Source organism: Felis catus, chromosome C1, assembly GCF_018350175.1.
Source record: "Felis catus isolate Fca126 chromosome C1, F.catus_Fca126_mat1.0, whole genome shotgun sequence".
Classification (NCBI taxonomy): Eukaryota; Metazoa; Chordata; class Mammalia; order Carnivora; family Felidae; genus Felis; species Felis catus.
The window spans coordinates 116,760,510-116,779,055 of record NC_058375.1 but is presented as its reverse complement, the minus strand read 5'-3'; the positions used below and the strand labels follow the sequence as shown (position 1 = coordinate 116,779,055).

Sequence of the window (18,546 nt, the reverse complement as noted above, 5' to 3'; positions counted from 1 at the left end):
AAAATGATTCAAGCACCAACCAACTATTTTTTTAAGTGAGACACTGTGCTGACATTCAACTACATTCTCTGTTAAGGTACAACAATACCCGGGGCGCCTGGGTGGCTCAGTCAGTTGGGCGTCCGACTTCAGTTCAGGGCATGATCTCAAGTATCGTGAGTTCGAGCCCCGAGTTGGGCTCTGGGCTGACAGCTTGGAGCCCGGATCCTGCTTCAGATTCTGTGTCTCCCTCTCTCTCTGCCCCTCCCCCACTCACACTCTGTATCTCTCTCTCTCTCTCAAGAATAAACATTAAAAAAATTTCTTTTAAGAAATAACAATACTCAAGTACTATTGTTTTAAAAGACTAAAATTGTTTCCCTTATCTCCTATCCTTTTAGTCCTTAACTTAAAAAAGAAAAAAAAAAAATTCAAGAAGCCAAGCTGCAAAATTTTAACATAAAGTGAATCCTTTCAATCCATAATATATAAAACATGTCAAGGGACACCTGGATGGCTCAGTCAGTTAAGGGTCCAATCTCAGCTCAGGTCATGATCTCACGATCCGTGGGTTCGAGCCTCATGTCAGGCTCTATGCTACCGGCTTAGAGCCTGGGACCTGCTTCAGATTCAGTGTCTCCCTCTCTCTCTGCCCCTCCCCGGCTCGTGCTCTGTCTGTCTGTCTGTCTCTCTCTCTCTTAAAAATAAATAAACGTTAAAATTTTTTTTAAAAAAACATATCAAATAAAACTGAAAATGCACATCAGGCTCTGAGAAATCCTGATCTATAATTTTAAAAGGGTGGGGGAGAGGTCTAAAAGGTAAGTTTCCAGATTTTGGTAAAGCCCCCAGGAGTACTTGCAGAACAGTCTAAGCTCCCAGGTTCACTCAAGAAACCAGTATTCATTGAGCACCTACTGTGTTCCAAGCTCTGGGCACCAGGTGTGCAAAGGGCAGTGTCATCACACTCAGTTTATAAAGAAAGGGGGTGCTCACTACCATGTAACATTAGAACCATATGACATGGCCAAGACCACAAGGCCATCAGTATGAAGTCATATAAGGTATTAGAGTTTGGAGTCCCGATTACCTAGTCAAACACCTGCACTGAAGAGACAGGTAAAGTGATTTGTCCATGATTACATGCAAGTCAGTAGCAAATGTCATCTCGCTGACTTCTTCCCACCAAGCTGTCTTCCTTAAAAATTCCTTTGTGAAAGGTCAAGTCTTAATCTTTCATGCTTTTGTGACCCGGAAGACGCTATTCTGAAAAAACTACCCAACCTTCAAGCACCTTGGATTCCTCCAGGCAGTGTTACCATGTTCTTCTGGCTTCCCACCCAGTCCGGTGGGTCTCCCACCTGTACTGTACTGCTCCCAATCTACTGTACTGTAAAACCCTTTGCTTGTTGATCAGTGCCAGACTATGAGCTCCTCGGAGGCAGGATCCAGTCTTGACACCGACTGCTAACGTCTGAGTGCTTGTTATGGGGCAGGAGCGGGACAACTTTATACACTCCTTCATTTAGTGCTTATAATAATTCCATTATCCCAACACCGTAGATGAGGGAACCGGAGCCCGAGAGGTTAAGAGCTCACACAGTACAGCAGACCCTGTGGGCTACTTATTTAATAGCCATATTACCTCAGTCCCATCCCCAACTTCCTCCTTCAATCCATAATATATATAAAACCTGAGTTTTGTACACCAACAGCAGTCTGCTATTGCACAGTCAGTATAGTGCGGTTGGAGCCAATCTCTGTTTCACTGTCTGCCTTTATGGAACTGAACACTTAGGGAGTGCTTGTTCACTCACCCACCCAGTACTTGTTGAGCAGGAGTCTGACAGGGCTCAAATATCCCCCCTCCTTCACATGGCCACATGCTTCACTCCAAGGAGGCTGGACTCTTAAGATCAGGAGGTCAAGCATGATGGTAGACAATAATCATGGACACCCATCCACTTTCCAGTGATGCTGGGGTGGGCAGGCAAAGCCATTCTGGCCAATTTGATGTATAAGAGTCTGCTGGGGAGCTTCTGAGAAAGACACAAGTAGACACTCTCCTTCCCTGGACACTGCTTTAGCTACTGCAGGCTTCTTAAATTCTTACAGAAAATCACCCGACGTCCATACAGTGGCTTTAAGCCAATGAGTCAGACTTCAGTTACTCTCACCCAAAAGCATCATAATGTGCACACAAAGCGGTGGAACTGTGATCCAAACACAGATAAGGTGTCTCTAGACTAGACCCTCCACACCTCTCCTGTAACACTCCCACCATCCAGCACCAAGGCTGAGCACATAAGCAGCACGTGTAACTTCAGCTAAATGAATAAATAGGTGAATGAAATAGAAGTTAAGCTCCCCTTTCAGAGACAGGATAACTTTTATGTGCAGTTGTAAGTAAAATATTAGGGTCCTAGGTCCCTTAATGAGTATAAAGCCTACTGACTCTTAGAGGAGACCAAGGTTTAATGCATTTGGAAAACAAGAGTCTGTAAACACCAGTTTCCAGGTCCAAACCAATCTCAGAAAACCGGGTCAATGAAAAAGGCACAAGAGATTCTGTTTCTCATGGGCTCCCTTCACAATGTTTATAGCACTTATTAGGAGTCATGCCGACACCCCAGTCTTCCACCCCAATCTTGACCCAAAGGGTCAAACTGAAAGAGAGAGGAAGGGGGAGGGGACAGGTAGAGAGAATGACATCTCTTCAGTGCCTCAAGTCCCGTCTTTATTCATGAAAGCTCAGTCCTTGAATGGGTAAAACGGTCATTTGGGTCTTCGGACCCCTGCCTCCACCCACTACCCACCAAAGGCACATGCCCACCTTGATCTTTAGAAGCTGAAGGATCGCCTCCAGGCCATTGCATACAGGTTGCAGAAGAGTCCTTGGCAACCCATACTATTTCTGGCCAGGTACCTAGGCCAACTTCAACACAGTGACGTGAAGGTAAAATGCTCCACGTACTATAGCCAATTCTATCCCCTACAGGAAACCAGTGAATACATTTGCTTTTCCTGAAGGGCCACTCACCAACATCTCATGACCCATTCACTGCAAGATACAGCATTCGCTTTAACTTCAAGGCTGCAAATGCCTGTAAACTTTCCAACACAAGAGCCTCTCTTTACGTGTTCACTTGGCCTTCTCTCAAAGTGCTAAAGCATAAGGATTCTTTCAATCTCCAACAAGAATCAGAGTAAACTCTACTTGCTTCAGAATGAAATGTCCAAAAGCCACAACCAGAGTGTCCTACTGGAGGCCAAAGAATCCTGCTCATCTCTCCCAGAGGAATCCTTTCTCCTAAGGACCAATTCGGACCCACCAAGGCAGCCCGGCCACCTATACAAGTGCCTCCCGGAGCACGACTTACCTTGTAATTGCTAGAGTTCACCCAAGAGGTAGCGAGCCCATCCACAAGTTTATCTAACATGGTCTGGTCATGCTCAAGGTCAGCAGACTTCTGTTTGTCTGAGAAATAGTCTATAAGTTCTTGGCCAACCTGCAGTCGTTTCCCCACATCCTTCTGCAACACCTGTGCCAGGCAGGACTCCATGCGAGGCTCCATGGTGGAATTCAAATCCAGATCCAGCAGAAGCTAGAGGGCAGTCAGGGTGACACCCTCCCAGTAAACGTACCCGGGAGGTTGCCTCTTTGTTCGCTGAGGGTTACTAAGAGCCTGTGTTTCAAAGATGCAATCCGGGGAATGGCAACAATGCACCATGTGTGTCTGAAGAGCAGCTGGTAGGATATTAAAAGTCCAATTTAAATAACTAGCAGGAGATAAAGGAGTGAGTGGCAGAGCGAGGTTCTACTCTTGGGTCTGAAATTCTTCATAATTCAGCAGTCCATTCTGAAAAGTAAAAGAGAGCGACAAATCAGCACAGATAACGTAACATTCAAATGTTTTGAAACATTAAACCACAGACAAAGCAATTCACGCTGCAGAATCATTTACAATCACAAGTGGAGTGAGAAGCATGAACGTTTGGCAACCATATCAGAATAACATCATTAATATTTTTATCAGGAAGAACATGGAAACCCAAAGCAAAGAGCCAATGAGCTACACAGTTGGTAGGTTGACATTTTTCACAATTTTCCAGCTTGTAAATACGCCAGTCAGGAAAGCAGTCTTCTGCTTCAGCTAGCATATTTATTCGTGGCTTAAATTTTGCTTCCCACCAAAAACTTAACCCCAGTCTGCGTGTGAATCACTGTAGGTACCGTAGCTTACTCTTACTGCCTTACTCTGAGTTTTCTAAAAAACCCACTGCCGGAAATGGGGTGGGCGCCATAGAAAGACCACTGACCAAAGTGGCTGGCCTGGTAATGGGAACCAAAGACAGCATCTCCATCAAACTTCTTGCTCAGGAGCTATACAACAGGGTGAGCAGTCATCCCTGCCTCGTCATCCTCCCTCCAAGAAAGAAAAGGGAGTGATGGGGGTGGGGGGACAGAGAGAGGAGAAGAGGGAACAGGCTCACATTCTGATCACTTACGGACAGTATCCTCAGCTGACAACAGCACCATTTGGACCTGGTGTTTGTTATAAAATCAGGAGATCTCAAAATCTTGTTTGAGGGCAAAACACATGATTCGAGAAAAGTTACACTAACACTGTTTTCATCAGACTGAACAAGTTGAACAGTGAATCTATAGCTGCTGCAGCAACTGTACACATTTATTTCTTATGCAATTTCTCCTTGCCTTCCAACCTAACAAGAGCCACAGAAAACCTGTCTTCCAGATGCAGCACCTCCCTGACGCTGCAGGAACGAGAACTGTTCCACACATCAGCAGTACGTCCCAGCTCTCAGGGGTTCTAGCAGGCAAATAAATCAAGTAAAACTAAAATTCTGCACAGAATAATTCTTCCAGTCTGAGCACAGAGATTCTTTTCCTTTCTGACATCACCTCATCCGTCCCTACGCTCGGTATAAAAAGCACAATGCGATGGGGCGCCTGCCTGAGTGGCTCAGTCAGTTAAGTGTCCGACTTCAGCTCAAGTCATGTTCTCATGGCTCGTGGGTTCGAGCCCCACGTTGGGCTCTGTGCTGACAGCTCGGAGCCTGGACCCTGCTTCGGATTCTGTCTCCCTCTCACTCTGCCCCTCCCCTGCTCATGCTCTGTCTCTCTCAAGAATAAACAAACATCAAAAAAAAAACAAAAAAAACAGCACAATGCACTTTCTGAGTTCTAGAATCAGAGACTTCTGACACCAGCAGTAATCATTCAAGTCGAGTCATTCAGTGAGGAAGACCCTCCTTCAAAGTCCCTGACACATGACTGATTACCCATCTTCTACATGCATGGTGCTGGGGGCAGGACGGCCCTCGAGAAGACCCTGCTTCACATGGCGAAGGAGACAGCCGCTCTCCATCACTTCCACACCGTGGAACTGGTCCCTCCTTCATAAGGACCTTCAAATACATAAAAGTGCCTATTACCCTTTATTCCAATTTTTAAGCCAAACAAAATAACCACAGCTCCTTAATCAGCTATGTTGAGCTTTATAAAGGAGGCATCAGTGATACAGGAAAACTGGACAAACAGAACCTTTTCTTTTCTCTGTCCAATATCAGCCCAAGAAGCAAATCAAGCAAGACTGGGCTTGTGGTGGATTAAAAATGGCCACAAATTCTTTGCTTCTCTTCCCTCATCAAGGTGGGGCCTAAGTCCTCTCCCACAGTGACTCTGGGGTTGGCCCTGTGACTTGCTTTGGCCAGTGGGGAACCAGCCGCTGCAAAAGGAAGCAGAGATTTGAGAGGCAAGTGCTGCCGCCCACCCTTAGAATGCTGCCCAGGGCCCGCCATGCTGGGAGGAAGCTCCTGGAACCCGAGAGGCCATGTGGAAGGCAAGCAGCACGCTCCAGCCGACGGTCAGAAGCAGCCGCCAGACGTGGGAGTGAGTCCGTCAGGGACCGCTTAGCCATTTCAGTCATCATCTGACTGCAGCTACACAAGTCTGAGGAGACAAGCAAAAAACCACCCAGCCAAACCACAGATTCTAAGAGGTAACATCTCATTGTTGCTGTAAGCCACAGGTCTGCAGTGGTTTGTTACACACCTGCAGATATCAGATGCACTCTGCCCTCCCCCAAACATCTATCTTTCCTTCTCAGTGACAACAATCTCCTATCCTTTACTCCTCCGAGGGCCTAAAATCAACGGACACTAACCAATAATGATAATGATCACACAACTTTGAAGCCTCTACTTGAGGTGTCAAGTTCAATGCCAGATGATGTATATGGACTGCCTTTAATTCTCCAACCAACTGTAAAAAGTAGGTATTAGCATCCCTATTTTACAGATGAAGAAACTGAGGAAAAGTACAGGTAAGTAAATTTCTAAGGCCACATGGCCACTTAGTTTCCTCTCCCCACCTTCAAACCCTTGTGATTACAAGCGTGGCCTAGTTCTGTTCTCACTCAGGGAAAGGAGGTCAGACATCATGCTCAGCTAGGAAGTAACAGGCAAGAGAATGCGGTCTCCATTGCTGGGAGAGGAATAATTCTGTTCATTTCAGCCTCTCTATAATTTTTAAAATACGTATTATATATAAAAAGCTCCCCTGCCCTAAGAATTGTATAGGATTTCCAACAAATAAAAGTATATGCTTCTTGAGGGTAATTATGCAATAAAGGCTCAAGATACTCAAAAGTAGGTCACAAACTCCTATGTACAAAACCCACAGAATGAAAGACACTGTTAGTCCCTAAGCGTTAAGCAGATTGGGTCCTCTCTACTCTTTTTCTCCTTAACTTAAAAAAAAAAGGGGGGGGGGGGCCCTGGGTGGCTCAGTCGGTTGAGTGTCCGACTTGGGCTCAGGTCATGATCTCTCGGTCTGTGAGTTCGAGCCCCGCATCGGGCTCTGTGCTGACAGCTCAGAGCCTGGAGCCTGCTTCGGATTCTGTGTCTCCCTCTCTCTCTGCCCCTCCCCTGCTCATGCTCTGTTTCTCTGTCAAAAGTAAATAAACATTAAAAAAAAATTTTTTAAAAAGTAACTGATACTCTCAAGCATTTTCTCCATCTTTGCTTTCAGAAGCATTCAGGGAATATCAATCACATAGTCCCAAATTCACAAGGTACAAAAGTATAAAACCTCCCTCCCACTCCTGCCCCCCAGCCACCTAGTTTCCCTAACAGCAAATAATGTCACCAGTTTCCTGTGTACCCTTGCAGAGATATTTTTAGTGACCCAGGTAAATAAATATGTGCCTTTCTCCCTGTACCCCCTGGGAATTTTCTAAACCAACAAAAACACCAGCAAAACTTCATACAACAACAGAATTATACACAAACATTCTTTAAAAAAAAAAAAAAACACATTATATTAAAAGATGCAGAAAAAAGAATATAAACAAACGGGGGGAGGAGGAGGTAAGACATCTCTTCCTTCCACCCACATCCTGTCCAGGCTCTCTACCAGGGAAAAGCCCAACAAGGAAACACGTCTCAAGTTAACCTGCAGTCCCAGAGGTTAGACCAAATAAAAACCAGGTCTGTTATGTGCAAGGCATTGCTGGAAGGCACGAGGACGCGATAAACAGGACTCAGCACTTGCCCAGAGAGACCTTACGAACCGGCACAGCGTCCGTTCACGATCGGTCATCAGTTCTGAAATCATCATTTGAGGGCGCGGTGTCGCACAGAGGACTACCTGACAGCAGTGCTAGTGTAAGGAATTACTCAGACTGTTGGAATGAGTAAGTCACGGGGATGAAAGTGACAGCACAGGGAATACAGTCAGCAGCACTGTGTGGAGACAGACGGTGGCTACCCTTGTGGGGAGCACCAGCATAATGTACAGACTTACGCAATCACTATGTTATACACCTGAAACCGATGTAACATTGTGCGTCAACTGTACTTCAATTAAAAACAAAAACAAAAACAAAATGACTCAGAATGTAACGCTATTTGTAAGTTTAAAAAAAAGTCCCACTTGCACACGTTTTCCAAAATAATAAGAGAATGTAAAAATGATACAAAAGAAAAGGCAGGTGAGGTTAGAATGGCCAACTACCTTTCCTCCTCTTGATGTATCACGCTAAGTGTTCTCCTTGAGCAAGATCTCACCACGAAAGCCATGGAGCCACTAGACCTTACTCTATCAGTTCCTGGGAAAAGGGACACATGCCAGGTGTTTCCAAAAAAATGCCCCAACTCCTCTTAAACTCCTCCTCCCCAACTGCAAAGGGCTCTTCCATTCCCCAGCATCACCCTTCTCTGCCCCCCGCTTCGGTATAAGCACCTCAACCTTTTCCTGCCGTATCATCTTGGTCTAAACCAGGGGCAGTGGGGGGGGGGGGGGGGGGAGTAACAATAAGAGGTGAAGCCCATGGCCCTACAGCCATTCTCCTTTGCAGTAGCCAGGAAAGTGGAAATTAACAGAGCAATGTTTATCAGAACAATAGCCCAACTGTGAGCCCAACTCTGCCAGGGACTAACAGGAAGAAGTTAAAAAATACCAGCTTCAACAAGAATGAAGAAACACACAATTACACAGCCTGAGGTAATGAAAAGAGCAACAAAGTTTAAAATTCCAGCCTCTAGTCTTGACTCTGCCACTTCCTGAGTGGCACTGGGGAGAATGGTGGCTCCTCATTCATTAAATAAAATTAAAAGTGGAAAAGGTTTGCACGGGAATTTTTAAAAACTGGCTCCTATCTCTATGCGGTGCCTGGGTGGCTCAGTTGGGTAAATGTCCAGCTCTTGACTTTGGCTCAAGCCATGATCTTACGGTTCATGCATTCGAGTCCCACATCGGTTTCTGCACTGGCAGTGCGGAGCCTGCTTGGGATTCTCTCTTTCTCTCTCTCTCTGCCCCTCCCCTGCTTGTGTCCTCTGTCTCTCTCTCTCTCTCTCTCTCTCTCTCTCTCTCAAAATAAATAAATAACCTTTAAAAAATTAGTTATCTCTATCCCCTTAATTATCATAACTACTCTACAGCACCTGCATACACAACCATGGAGGTGTATTAACAATGGAGGACTGGTGGGCAGGGATGGCAGAGAACCGAACCAACTCTAAGCTCTGCTCCGTAGACTTCTCCATAAGAGAAGTTACAAGCAGGACCATTTTTACCTAGTGGCTCAAAACAAGTTAATACTTCTCATGAGTCTGTGGGTTGGCTGGGCCCACCTAGAAGGCTCTTCTACTAATCTCGCCTGGGAACATTCATGCCAGCTTCACCTGGGTGCGAGTATACAACAGCATCACTCACATGGCTGAGAAACTGAGGCTAGCTGCCGGCTGGACCGCCTGCCACATATGATCTCCAACCATTCGGTGACAGAGGCTGCACCTCACTATAGAGTGGCTAGAGCGTTTCGAGGTAGCAAAGGGGGAAACTGCCAGGCCTCTCAAGGCCCAGAATCCAGAACCTGTAAATCACTTCTGCTCCATCCGGCTAGTGAAAGCAAGTCACAAGGCCAGCCTAGATAAGTGTGAGGAAATCGATTCTACAAATTTATAAGGAGGAGCTACAAAATATTTTGGCCATGTTTTTCAGTCTAACACAGATGTATTCAATGGGTATTTGCAGAATAAATAAATGGATAAAGAGATGGGATGAATATATTTGTACTGTTTATCCATTACCAGGCTAATCTCAATTACTTGCATTGATTCAACTTATCATATATCACATCTCACCACAGAAAATACAAGAGAAGTTTCTATAATCCATGAGTTCAAAATGCTTCCAACTTACTTGGAGAGAATGAAATGCACTCACAAAAAGCGTATCAACGTAAGAAGTCAACACAAACATAAGATGCACATTAGAGTTCACAGGTGGAATGTTACACCTGCAAAATAAGGCATATGAAGGGGCGCCTGGGTGGCTCAATCGGTTGAGCGTCCGACTTCAGCTCAGGTCATGATCTCGTGGTTCATGAGTTCAAGCCCTGCATCAGGCTCTGTGCTGACAGCTCAGAGCCTGGAGTCTGCTTCAGATTCTGTGTCTCCCTCTCTCTCTGCCCCTCCCCCACTCTGTCTCTCTCAAAAATAAATAAACGTTTAAAAATATATAAAAAATGAAAAAAAATAAGGGATATAAATAAGTTCTGTGGTAATTCAGAGGGGTAACTCAGAAGGCGTGGAATGACCAAGTTAAAACTATATATGCTCATTAGGTAATTGGGTGCACTTAATAGGAGAAATGATAAAACTTAATGGGAGAGGGGCGCCTGGGTGGCTCAGACAGTTCAGTGTCCAACTCTTGATTTCAGCTCAGATCATGATCTCACGGTCTGTGGGACAGAGGCCCGAGTCAAGGCTCCACGCACTGACAGCGCAGAGCCTGCTTGGGATCCTCTCTCTGCCCCTCCCCCACTCGCACTCTCTGCCTCTCTCTGTCAAAATAAATAAATAAACATTTAAAAAAACAAACCAAAAGAAAACCTTAATGGAAGGGGTGCCTGGGTGGCTCAGTGGGTTCAGCGGCTGAGGTCATGATCTCACGGTTTGTGGAGCTGAGCCCTGCTCACATGCGCTCATGCTCCCACACTCGCGCGCGTGCTCTCTCTGGCTCTGAAAATAAATAAATAAACTTAAAAAAATAAAAACACTTAACAGGGAAGAAAAGCATAAGCAAATGAGGGCGGGAGATACTTGTGAACAGGTGAAGGAAGAAGTGTGCTAAGGCAGAGACAGTGAAACACTGTGAGGTACATAGGCCTCATTATGCCCATTTCAAAGACAAAGGAATGAAAGCTCAGAAAGGTTAGGTAAAAAAATACAAACACCTGCCCACAGTTTTAAAGCTAATAATGTCAGGCAGTAGTCGAAAACCAGAGCTGCCTCGCCTTACGGTTTGTATTTTTTTTTTTAACTTTATTTATTTTGAGAGAGAGAGAGCATGAGCAGGGGAAGGGCAGAGAGAGAGAGAGAATCCCAAGCAGGCTGTGTTCTGTCAGCACAGAGCCCGACGTGGGGCTTGATCCCACGAAAAATCGAGATCATGACCTGAGCCAAAATCAAGAGTCGGACACTTAACCAACTGAGCCACCCACGCGCCCCTTTTAGGTTTGTATTCTTTTTTTAATTTAAAAAAAAAAAAAAATTTTTTTAACGTTTATTTATTTTTGAGACAGAGAGAGACAGAGCATGAACGGGGGAGGGTCAGAGAGAGAGGGAGACACAGAATCCGAAACAGGCTCCAGGCTCTGAGCGGGTCAGCACAGAGCCCTACGCGGGGCTCGAACTCACAGACCGCGAGATCATGACCCGAGCGGAAGTCGGCCGCCCAACCGACTGAGCCACCCAGGCGCCCCTGTTTGTATTCTTAACACTTCACTACGACCCTCTACTACCACGTTGAAAATCCAAGGTACAGGCATTTAATAACGGAAATGTGAAAATGTTCAACAGCTATAGCAGGTGGGGCATAAAAAGTAGAGGAGTAGGAAACAAGGAATCAAACCACAAGTACTTAGGAAACTTTAGTAAACTAATATTCCTCATTACAGTATCAAGAGAGACAATTCAAACTAGCAGTACAGCAAAATAAATAGCCACATCGAAACTCTCCCTGGATAATATGTAGAAAGCAGGCATGATATTTAAAAAGCCAACTCTAGAAGCCAGAAAGTGGCAGAATTTTACTCACATTAAGTCTTTAAAAGCAGTGTGTGTCTATCTATAAGACAACCCTTTGAAATTAGCAGAATTTTATTGACATTAAGTCAAAAGCAGTGTGTTTCTATCAGTAAGACAACCCTTTTTGGCGTTATAAGATTTTTACAACATGGTCTGAAATTTTTAAAAGACACTCTGCCTTGTCCCGCCAGCAGTGAATCTCTGTTTTCACTCTACCTGTGCCTTCTCCTCCTCCCCCCCCCAGCCCCACCCATTTCTGAGCCCACACAGTCACTCAGGGAACACTGAGTCCGTGCCTACGACGTGGCACGCATTGTACGGTGCTAACGACAGGAAAGCACAGAACGTAAGGCTTGGTCAAGCCTTCAAGGAGCCCCCTGCCCCAAAAGAAGGAAGAAACAGAAACAAACAGCCGCGATGGTATCAGTAGGAGTCTTTTTTTTTTTTTAATGTTTTTATTCATTTTTGAGACAGAGAGAGACAGAGCATGAACGGGGGAGTGTCAGAGAGAGGGAGACACAGAATCTGAAGCAGGCTCCAGGCTCTGAGCTGTCAGCACAGAGCCCGACGCGGGGCTCAAACTCACAGACCGTGAGATCATGACCTGAGCCGAAGTCGGACGCTCAACCCACTGAGCCACCCAGGCGCCCCCCTCAGTAGGAGTCTTAAGCAGGAGGTTTGTAGAAGGTGCTGCAGGTAGCAGAGAAAGGAGACAAGATGGCACCTGAGGAAATTCAAGTGGGAATTTCGGGGACGGGGCAGGCAGGGCAGCTCACACCATGCCAGTAGAGCACCCACTCTCCCAGCCAGCCCCACCTTTTCACTTGTCAGCCTGCGGTCACTGGCTCACGGCCCCTCGGCCTCCAGCCTCCCTGTCTCCCTCCCTCCCTCCCTCCCTCCCTGCCTCAACATCCTGCAATGGCCTCTCTCTTCAGCCACCTCAGACCTCTACCCTTCCAGGTGTCTGTTCTCAGGTGTCAGCAACCCCTCCTTGTCTCTCAGCCCCCCTGACGTGTTCTGCAATCCCACTTTCCAACCACAACTGACCATCCTTCCAGCCCTTAGGCTCAAGCCCCTGGCTCCAGCCTCAATTCCATAAAACGCCTTCCCGATCTGACCTTCCTTAGTCTGGATTCAATTCCGTGGGGATTTTAAGGGCTTGAAACTTTCAACTTTCTCTCCTGTGAGAGCTGCCTTGTAAATCTGCGCCCTGGAAGAACCGGACACACTTAACCAGCTGCCTTCTCACGCCTGCGGCAAACAGTCCATCACGCGGAAGGGAACACACGCACGTGCCCGATGGGTGTCATTTTACACTGATCATCTCAAACTTCACAAAGTATTCCAAACCAGCATCCTAATTCATGTTCTCCAGTAAGCTGGCCCACCCTTCTCTCCAAAACCACTTTCCCATCTTCTCCCCAAGCGCCCATGTACCCTGTCCTGCAGCCTACACCCGCCGGCCTCTTCGGATGTCAACCAGCTGCACTGACGTGCTTCCTGCTCACCCTGAAGCCCCTCTGATGCAGCTTCACTGGCCCCTGCCCCACTGGAGCTGCTCTCGTCAGGGTCACAGATAACCTCCATGCCGGCAAATCCAAGCAATACCCTTTCTAGACTTTCTAACTCCATCTCTCGGGAGCATTCCAAAGCTGGCCCCTCCATCCTTCATAAAAAATTTCCCATTTCCGTGAAAATAAACAGTCGTGCCTTCCTGCCACTTTTCTGGGCACACCTACTCGAATCTCTCTAACCATCTCTGCTCTGCTTCCAGAGCTGCTGACGGGCTCAGACCGATGCCTCTCGTGCTCTAACCTTGCTCACTCCAGAACACTCAACATCCGTTCCCAGGAGTTTAAAAGCTTCCCGTGAACTGACGACTTCTAAATTGGCATCTCCAGGCCAAGTATTTGTGGACTCCCGTTGTACACCCTGACGCCTGCTCTTCCTTCTTCTGCCTTAAACCCTCTCCATGTGCCTACAGTGGTCTGGCTATGGGCCTCAGGGCTTCAGCTTAAAATTCACCTCCTCAACAAGTCCTTCAAAGACCACTCACAGGAAGCCCCTCGTCACGGCATCCCATTCCCTTCCTTCAAATCACTTGTGACAAGTCATAATTCTACTGCATGTTTCACTATTTGCTGGCCGTTTTCCCCAGGACTGTCAGTCTGGCACAGGAGAGGATCTCGTTTGTTGTGTTCACCCGAAGCCTGTAACCATGTCACACACAAGGCACTTGAGAAGTGTCTGCTGAATGATTCAAGTTTGAGCTGAAAATCAAAAGTCACTGGCGATCATTAACTGAGTTCATTATCTTCTTGAGGAGTGGGAGGAACGGGGTGGGTAAGAAGAATGTGAAAAACATTCCAGGTGAAAGGATTGTGCGAATACGTATGAACAAAGCACAAACACGAGAGACTGGCTCACCAGAGGAAAGGCAGCGATTTGGAAAGGCCAGGGCACTGGCTCCCAGCCGGTAAACACTGACCCCACCCCCGAGATGAGAGCGTACGGTTATTACAAGAATGTCGGAGAATTCTTCCATACACACACCAAACACTGTCCAGATGTCCTCATGTCCACATTTTTCAAACTCACATACACACTGAATTGTTCAATGTGATGGTAATGTAAAAAGCAATTCTAAATTCTTTTAGTTTGATAATTTTTCTCAATTAGCAGACACTAGAAATTCCACTTCTGTAGAGCTCTGTGATTTGGACACTAGCCCCAAAAACTCTGGAAACAATCAGTTAGGCATAGAGCAGGAAAACTAGACACAGTGCCCAAGAGTCTATTTCCAGCCCTAAAAGTCAACAGGCCTTCAGGGAGCTCTTTACAAGTTATCTATGAACAGCAGAATCAGACTTAGGGTGGGCATATAATTTACCTTGAAAAGATCATTAAAATCTGGAATTATACAAGTGATCACAAGACCGTAAGATTCTGTGGTAAGGAGGAAAAAAATCAGAGTTAATCAATCTCTCTCTCTCAGAGAGAGAGTGTATATATATACAAATATATATATATATATATATATATATATATAGCCTATATATATATACTGTCTCTCTATATATAGTCTATACATATACATATATATATACAGTCTATACATATATAGAGATGAACAATAATTAAATACAGTGAAGTCAAGAAAAAAACAGTTATATAATGCAAATCCCCAAAAATGAATAAAAGGAGGTTCACCATATTATATGAAAAGGCCAGACCATATGAACAGAGGGGAAAAAAATCATTAACATTGGTTAATTTCTGGTGATCAAATTATAGATTTTTCGTTGCAATTTTCTGTATTCCAGAAATATTTTTTTCTTAGTGTTTATTTTTAACAGAGAGAGTGCAAGCAGGGGAAAGACAGAGAGAGACAGAGAGAGACAGAGGATCCAAAGCGGGCTCTGCACTGACAGCCGTGAGCCTGAGGCATGGCTTGAACTTCTGAACCGCGAGATCATGACCTGAGCTGAAGCTGGATGCTTAACAGACTGAGCCAACCAGGCGCCCCTCGAAGTATTTTCTGTAATGAATATACGCTACTTTCGTAATTACAAACAGGTAAGTACTATTCAAAAATCAGGCACTACCATTTCATAATGGAGGAAAATCTCCCTTCCGGTATCATGCGATATAATGTGTAACTGTCAGTGAAGCGTAGAACAACAAAGTCTCAAATTGATAAGAAGATGGAAGTATGCACCAATTACTTCCACAAAACACGTGGCGAAAAACCACACGCTGGTGAAGAAAAATAAGTGCAAAGAAAAGAAAAACACACACACACAAACCCAGCACCGCCACATTACTGTGCGCAGACTGTGAGAAAAGGACAGAATGTACTGCACCAGCACCGAATAAGTGATTCATAGCAGTCAATACCTGCCTTCACTAGCATTTTAATGTTTTCTCTCTGTTTTCTCTAACTGTGAACTGTAAAAATAGGAGACAGCTCTGTTTCTGCTTCTCCTGCAGCAGGTTTAAAATAGGAGGAATGGCTCCTATTTTTATTCTGCTCCTCAAACTTCTTCAAAAATGAAACAAGACAGATAAGCACTGAGAACCGCTGAAATTCAGTGATTATCACATGAGGGTTGTTATAATATTCTCTTTACTTTTGTAGGTGTTGAAAATTGTACATCATTTTTTTTTTAATTTTTTTTTTCAACGTTTATTTATTTTTGGGACAGAGAGAGACAGAGCATGAACGGGGGAGGGGCAGAGAGAGAGGGAGACACAGAAACGGAAACAGGCTCCAGGCTCTGAGCCATCAGCCCAGAGCCCGACGCGGGGCTCGAACTCCCGGACCGCGAGATCGTGACCTGGCTGAAGTCGGATGCTTAACCGACTGCGCCACCCAGGCGCCCCTGTACATCATTTTTTTAAGGTACTATAAAGCTTCAGTCCACTTGGTGGAAAAAACTATGAATTACCTGTAATAAAACTGTCCATTAACTAAACAAATTAGAATGTGAAACTGTATTAAAGTACACACATATATAGTACAGTATAGCCTAAATGTGGGGAAAATTACAGAAAAAAACAGAGTATATAAAATATTAATGTGTGACCTCTGAGTAATAGGCTTATGAGAGCTTCTGTCCTACTTCTTAAAAATTTCTTTTTGGGGCACCTGGGTGGCCCACTTGGTTGGGAGTCCAACTCTGGCTCAGGTCATGATCTCACAGCTCATGGGTTGGACTCCCACCTCGGACTCTGTTCTGACAGCCCAGAGCCCGGAGCCTGGCTTCGGATTCTGTGTCTCCCTCTCTCTCTGCCCCTCCCCAGCTCCTGCTCTGTCTCTCTCTGTCTCAAAAATAAACATTTTTTTTTAATTCTACTTTTTGTATTTGTGAAACAGAAAAGATTGGGGTGGTTGGGTGGCTCGGTTGCTTGAATATCTCTTGATTTCAGCTCAGGTCACGACCCCGTGGTCGTGGGAGGGAGCCCCGCGTCAAGCTCTGAGCTGGGCATGAAGCCTGCTTAAGATTCTCTCTTTCTCCCTCTGCCCCTCTACCCTTTCACACTCTCTCTCTCCTGCTAAAATAAAAACATGAAAGAAAAAAGAAAAAGAAGAGATAAAGATTTTAAAAGTCTCTGAAGAGAAAAACAGAACAGCACCCAATTTTATTCATTCAAGAACTATAAGATTAAAACTAATCTCTCACTCTTTATTCACTGCTGACTTTTTTCCTCTCAACGCAAATTACTTAATGTATACACAAGACTGGCTCTCAGCATTAGCATACCACACTGTTACCTTACCAAGGCAGTGACCCCAGATAGGAGAGGATAATAATACAGATCACAGCTTTCCACAGAAGGATCTTACATGAAGACAAGACACCCGAGTAAAGGACCAGCTTATTGGGGTGAGGAGCCTTATGAGAGACAGAGTGTGACTGATACCGTTGGCTCATCTAGAAAGAGGGGATCTAAATTTCCACTCAACCTAGCAACACTTGACTTCTATAGTATTTTTCAGAGTTTCATTTATAGTTTCACTCACAGTCCTGGTCAAATAGTATTTCTTTTCTCATGTGTTTACTACGCCAACACAAAATAGATAACTGAAGCTAAGCTGCTTACATGACTTTTTAGTAACCGCTTTCCTGAGATCTAATTCACTTACCATTAAGTTCACCCTTTTATACTGGGTGTAACTCAGCAGTTTTTATTATATTCACAAGGCTGTGCAACCATCACCACTATTTAAGTCAAGAACGTTTTTATTATCTCAAAATAAGACCTTATGTCCTTTAGCAGTCCCTCCCCAAACCCCTTTCCCTAAACCCATGAAAACCAATAATCTACTTTCTGACTGAATGGATTTGCCTATGCTGGACATTTCACGTAAGTAGAGTCATAAAATACGTGCCTTTTTGTCTGGCTTTCACTCAACATACTATTTTCAAGGCTTATCCATGTTGTACCATGTATAACACTCCTTTTTATAGCTGAATAATATTCCATTGTACAGATATATCACATTTTGTTTATAAGCTCACCTGTTGATCGACATTTGGATCATTTCTACTTTTTGGCTATTATAAATCTGCTTCTATGAACATTTCTGAACAAGTTTTGTTCAGATATGATTTTAATTTACTAGAATATAGGATATGGTACTGTTTTAACTCTTTGAAGAACCGTCAAACTATTTTCCAAAATACACCATTTTACATTCCCACAAGCAACATATTTATTTTGAGAGACAGCACGAGTTGGGGAGGGGCTGAGACAGAGGGAGAGAAAATCCCAAGCAGGCTCCTTGCTGTCAGTGCAGAGCCCCACTGCAGGGCTCAAACTCACAAACCATGAGATCATGACCGGATCCAAAATCAGGACTTGGATGCTTAACCAACTGACGCCCCCAGGTGCCCCACCACAAGCAGTATATGAGGGTTCCAATCTCCCTACATCTTCAGCAACACTTATGGTCTATTTCAGCCATCCTAGGGGGTGTGGAATGGCATTCCACTGTGGTTTGGACTTGCATTTCCCTGAAGACTAAGGGTACTGAGCTTCTGTTCATGGGAGTGGCCACTTGGACATCTTCTTTGGAGAAATGTTTAATCAAATCTTTTGTTTATCTCTTAATTGGGTTATTTGTCTTTTTACTGCTGACTCTTAAGAGTTTTTATATGTTGCGGATAAAGGTCTTTTATCATGTATATGATTTCTGAGTATTTTCTCTCATTCTGTGGAGTGTGTTTTCATTTTCTTGATGGGTGTCATTTGAAACAAAGATCTCAATTTCGATGAAGTCCACTTTGTTTTTGTCTTTTGTGGCTTATATCATACCGAAGAAATCATTGTCTATTTTACCACAATAAAAAAAGAGAAAAAAACCTACTGCCTAATGCAAGGTCATAAAGATTTACATCTACATTTCAGAGCTTACATTTAGGTCTAGGAATAATTATGAATTCATTT

General features: G+C 44.7%; 1 protein-coding gene across 32 annotated transcripts in view; it reads right to left on the bottom strand.

Moving 5' to 3' along the window:
- Window positions 1–18,546, bottom strand: part of CLASP1 (cytoplasmic linker associated protein 1) — a 272,813-nt gene that overhangs the window by 233,408 nt on the left and 20,859 nt on the right. For all 32 annotated transcript variants that reach the window (XM_019837951.3, XM_019837954.3, XM_019837945.3 and 29 more), the window contains exon 2: window positions 3,360–3,839. In XM_019837951.3, coding sequence (XP_019693510.1) covers window positions 3,360–3,554 — 195 coding nt within the window. In that variant the 5' untranslated portion in view covers window positions 3,555–3,839. The remainder of the gene's footprint in view (window positions 1–3,359; window positions 3,840–18,546) is intronic.